Source organism: Chinchilla lanigera, unplaced genomic scaffold, assembly GCF_000276665.1.
Source record: "Chinchilla lanigera isolate Chin_1 unplaced genomic scaffold, ChiLan1.0 scaffold00018, whole genome shotgun sequence".
NCBI classification, from domain to species: domain Eukaryota; kingdom Metazoa; phylum Chordata; class Mammalia; order Rodentia; family Chinchillidae; genus Chinchilla; species Chinchilla lanigera.
The window spans coordinates 15,874,890-15,880,343 of NW_004955419.1; the positions used below are offsets into that span (position 1 = coordinate 15,874,890).

At 37.6% G+C, this 5,454-nt stretch overlaps 1 protein-coding gene across 1 annotated transcript in view; it reads left to right on the forward strand.

The window, feature by feature from the left end:
* Kiaa0368 (KIAA0368 ortholog) overlaps positions 1 to 5,454 on the forward strand; it is a gene marked incomplete in the record, with an annotated part of 110,894 nt that overhangs the window by 99,682 nt on the left and 5,758 nt on the right. Inside the window, 4 exon segments of the mRNA XM_013513203.1 lie at positions 791 to 999; positions 1,762 to 1,805; positions 1,901 to 2,093; positions 3,487 to 3,625. Of these exon segments, the coding sequence (XP_013368657.1) occupies positions 791 to 999; positions 1,762 to 1,805; positions 1,901 to 2,093; positions 3,487 to 3,625 (585 nt within the window).

Sequence of the window (5,454 nt, forward strand, 5' to 3'; positions counted from 1 at the left end):
CATTCCTTCCTTTGAGCAATTTCTTTCCCTTTCCTATCATCTATTGTATGTTTTGAGTTTTACCTAGTCCTTCAGGTTCCTACACCAAGGAGACAATACGATGTTTACCCATCTGGGTCCGATTTATTTCACTTATGAGTGTGGTGTCTAGTTGCATCCATTTACCTACAAAAGCCTCGATCAGATTTCTAAGGTTAGCACTCAGAACTCTTGTCTTTGACTCATTGCTGCCTGTGTGAGAGAAGATAAACTGTGTTCGTGCAAGGTAGAGCTTTATCGTAGTTGATAGTGTGCACATGATTTGCTTAGAGTATTATTTTAGAGTAGCATTTCTCAAGTGTACTTCTTACCTTGACTGACATTTATGAAGAATGATAATGCATATGACACCTGAAGTCCTACTATTATAAAAGAAGTTACATCACCCACTGTCTGTCCCTCTGAGAGAGCAGTGCATTTTAAGAGTAAATGGTCATTTATTTAGACTGATGGCAGTGGATTTTTTTCAGACTTAGAAAAATCAGCCTGTTACTCTCCCTCTTCCACTCTATTGCTGGGAATTGAACTCAAGACCTTCCTGTTGAGCTATAGCCCAGTTACCTCTCCCCACTTTTAAAAAGAATTTTTTCAGACAGGGTCTTACTAAGTTTCTCAGGCTAAGCTTGAATTTGGAATCCCCCTGCCTCAGCTTCCAACAGTGTTGGGACTAGAGATATGAACCATTATGCCCAGATAATTATTCTTATTATTTAGGAGGTATTTTAACTTTTTTTTTTTTTTTTTGACATAGGTTCCTTTGGAGGCATTCGATTATACCTGCCAGAGTTGATTACCATTACCCAGAAGGCTTTACAGTCTCAGTCCTGGAAAATGAAAGCCCAGGGTGCAATTGCCATGGCATCAATTGCAAAGCAAACCAGCTCTTTAGTGCCTCCATATCTGGGAATGATACTGAGTGCTTTGCTGCAGGGCCTGGCTGGAAGAACGTGGGCAGGAAAGGTAAAGAAAACATTAATGCCCCGTTAGATAAGGTATCCTTAAAGGAGTAAGACTTCATCTTGCATTTTTTATAAAAATAATGAATCTGATTTTGTGTGATTTGAGATAGTTTTTGTGAGCTGTGTTTCTTAGTCAGTGGAAGCTTTGTATAAACTTTGTGTGGTTATGATATTTCATGTCAAAGTGTAACCATTGTGCTTTTGAATAATGTACAGTAATGTTGGAGATTGATATTTTCAGCATTGAAGTTAGCTCAAACCAAATTGTCACCATTTTGCATGGAGAAGTCAGGGTCTGGCATATGCAAAACTGAGTAGAAAGGCAGACTGCTTCTAATTCTAGGCCTGAAGTTGCCCATCTTTGAGGCCTGTGAGTTAGAGACAGTTTTCGCATGAGGGCTGTGTTAGTAAAATATGTTCAGTGAGCGCTCAGTGGGGAACATGAGCTTATGGCAACAAGCAGTGGTTTTCATTATTTTGTAAAGGTCACTAGTGGCTAGTGTAGTATTGTAGAAATAGTATCGGGGTGGAAGTAAATCATAACCTTAATTTTACTGCTGTATGATACTGGACAAATTTGTTCTCAGGCATTTATGAAATGGAGGCAAAGATAATTATCCTGCATTCGTGACTTGGGATGAAAGTTGATGTGTCAGTAAATTGCATTAAAGATGAGATGGATTTGTTAATTTTTATTGTCATAGTGTGGAGAATGTGACATGTTTAGGTTTAATGCTTGCTGTTCCTTCTTTCAACCTCTTAGGAAGAGCTATTGAAAGCTATTGCCTGTGTGGTGACAGCTTGCAGGTAAGTGCTCTTTTAATGAAGGTGACACTTTCTAAACCAAACTGGAAATTACAGCCATTATTAACCATTTTGATGCTTTTATGTGGATCCTGTAGTACAGAGCTGGAAAAGTCTGTGCCCAATCAACCCAGCACCAATGAAATTCTTCAAGCTGTTCTGAAGGAATGTTGCCGGGAGAATCTCAAATACAAGATTGTAGCAATCAGCTGTACAGCTGATGTTTTGAAGGCCACCAAAGAAGACAGATTCCAGGAATTTTCTAACATTGTCATACCTCTTATCAAGAAGGTAATGATTACCTATAAGTTCCAGTTTATACTTTAAAAAAGTTAAAAAAGATTTTTCTGTGTCCTGATTGTATGATTTATTAGGATTAATTTAGCTTAAGTAGCAGAAAAATCCCAAAATACTATAGCTTCACACAAAGTGGAAGTTCATTTTTCATATAATAGGTGGGAGTCTCACCAAGTCTTCAAGGATTCTGGTTCTGTCCTGTCCTGTCCCCTCCTGTCCCCTCCCCTCCCCTCCTTCACCCTCTCCCCCTCCTCTGAGACAGGGTCTTGTTGTGTAGTTCAGGCTGTCCTTGAACTTGAGGTGATCCTCCTGCCTCAGCCTCCCAAATGCTGGGATTACAGGTATGCACCACCGTGCCTGGCTAGAGATGCTGGTTCTTACAAGCCTTCATCTCTGCCATTGCAAGAATATGACCATCATCTTCCTAACCTGTGTTCTGGGCAGATGGCAGAGGAGATGAAACAAGGATGAGAAATCACAATGGGCCAGTCCTTTTTCTTTTCTAAGAAGATTTGAAAACTGCTACATGGCACCTTCATTTATGTCCGATTGGCCAGTACCTAACCACATACACATACCTGGTAGCAGATGAGGTTAGGAAAGATACCTAGCCTTCATTCTGCAGGTCCATGTTACCTCCGTAGGAGGAAAGTTGATTTCTGGTGAAATCAGCTGTTTTTGTCATAATGAGCTTTGCCTTGCAAACATGTGCAGTCCTCCCTCCCCATCATCCTAAAGTGAAGACAAGGAGCCCCATGTGTCATGTGGATTGCTTCTGCATTGTACTAAAAGATTGGTTTTATTTGGAAAATGAAGTGCATTTTTAAAAGTTGGGTACTAAACAGAGATTTAGTTTACCTGTTTATTCATGAAGCATGAAATGTTTTAAATAGTGTTTTTATATCTTGTTACTGCTAATCAGCAGTTGTTTTCTTTCAGTAATAACACTTTAATTTCTGTTACATAACAGTAGTTACAGATTTGGGATACTTGAATTTTAAGTTGATTATATCACTAACTGGATGAGTTACTTCTGATCTATTTCCTGGTTTATCAAGAAAGTTTAGGTTTAGATCCTTACCAAGTTCTTTCTGTCTTTAATTCTTTGATTCCAATGCAGGTGTCTTTAGGTTGTACTCAAACACCATGTATACGGTATTTTTTTGGCTGTTGTTTGCAGTTTCTTTTAAAATGTTCTCCAGATTATTAGAGATTTAGTATTTCTATTCAAGTTCTTGTTAGAAATAGAAACATGTATGATCTAGGTAATTTATTATTTAGTTCTTGGACAACATCTACTTTGTTACTCTGGCGTTTTAACAGTGTACCTGTAACTTGGAATGTGAATTTGTTCAATTTCTTTTCTCATGTTCTTGATATGTCCTAGAACTCAGTTGAAAGCATGGGAGTCCGGACACCTAAAACCGAAGATGAGAATGAAAAGGAAAGGGAACTGCAGCTGGAGTCTCTGCTGGGTGCCTTTGAAAGTCTGGGCAAAGCCTGGCCTCGGAGTGAGGAGACCCAACGTAAGCACCAGAGCCTGCATTTGGAGAAATGCTGTAACCAGGGATTACCTAATAAGAGCGTAGATTTTCTGTGTGGCAGATTATTGTTTCTTGTACAGCCTGATTAATAGTAAGAATTATTCAATATAAATTTTACTCCTGCAGTAGCAAATAGTCTCACTGATCATTGTGTTACTTTATTAGGGTTACTGAAAGAAAATACAGTATTGTAGACTGGGTGGCTTAAACAACAGAAATTTACTTTCTCACAATTCCAGAAAAGTCTGAGATAAAGGTGTTGACAAAGTTGGTTTCTTCCAAGGCTTCTCTCCTTGGCTTCCCAGGGCCTCTCTCTGTGTCTCTGCCCCATTTTCTTCGTGTAAGGACATCAGTTGGACCAGGACCCACTTAGATAACCTCCTTAAAGAGTGTATTTTCCAGTACATCACAGTTTGAAGTGTAAGGGTTTAGGACTTTGAACTTGAGAATTTGGGGTAACTGTTCAGTCTGTAATAATCACCAGACATTTTATATAGAATAGTTGGACTATAAAATTTTTCTCTAAGTCTTTATGATCCTAGCCCCACTCTGAGGAATTTGTAGCATTTATTAGTGGAGTCTCTTCAACTCAAAAATCAATGGCCTTGCTACCAGATCTTCAGTAAGTAAGTGAAGTCTTTCTTACTGAGAAACTCATGCCTGAGAGATTTTTCAGAACTGGGCAGGTATTTCCAAAAGATGAGATAACAGTAAATCTTGCTCTTTGGATCAGGTTGCAGTCTTTTGATGGGCTTAAATTGGGCTGATAGATACTATTTTGTTTGCCTTGTTCTGGGTCTGTACTGCGGTCTCACTGACATTTTAGTATTCTCAAGTGTTATAAAAACCATTATTGGTACATGATTCATGCATCTGAAAGCAGATTTAGGGTTTCTTTGAGCCCATGATTCTTCGTGTGAAATTATATTTTGCTCTACATAAAATACGTTAAGTATAGGAAAGAATTCTTTCTTATATGCGGAGGATATTGCATAAACTTGTAGCAGTATTTTTATTTTTCTAATACTTTCAATCTCTTTTTGGTATATGACCTGTGAAGCAGGTAGAACAATAACACAGGATTCAGATATAATTATTTAATAATTATACATATACAGCTATTAGAAGATTATGTATCCATGTTGTTCTCTTTGTACTGAATTATGAACCTTGGAATAGGAAGACTGTTGTGTCTGTCAGTATTATCCTGCTTTATTCCCATGAGATCAGTACGATCAGTTAGATTCTAATTTAGCTGAGGGTGCAGAAATATATTACTAGATTAACAACTTTGTGAAAAGCAAAAACAGATGTTTTAATTAACTCTGAAATTTTTCCTTTCTAAATTTATACATATTTGGTGGTTTTAGGGCAATGGTTTGCTCAAACATGATTTTCTGAGGATGAGCCAAGGGTATTTTTGTATTATTTACATTCCTTCCTGTATTTATATACCTGGGCCAGTTTAAAGTAACCTTGGAAACAGTTAAACTGGTGTTCCTTTTGGTATTATGTTTTATAGACTGTAGTGGAAGTCCACTTATTTAATACCATTAGGACTGTTTTGCTAATAGCTAGGGAAAGTTTAAGTAGGAGACTGACGAAGCCATAAACATGAAGCAGGTGCTTTTAACAGAAGACACAGAAATTAAGTGGAGGGCCAAGGCCTTTCCTTGAAGAATTTAAATTCTTACCACATTGGCTTTTCACATGTATCTTACTCATAATACATCATCTGCAGTTTCTGAGTTTTGCTTCTTTAAAATAGAGAAACAAATTACAAACATTTTTAATTTTTTTTTTTTTTTTTT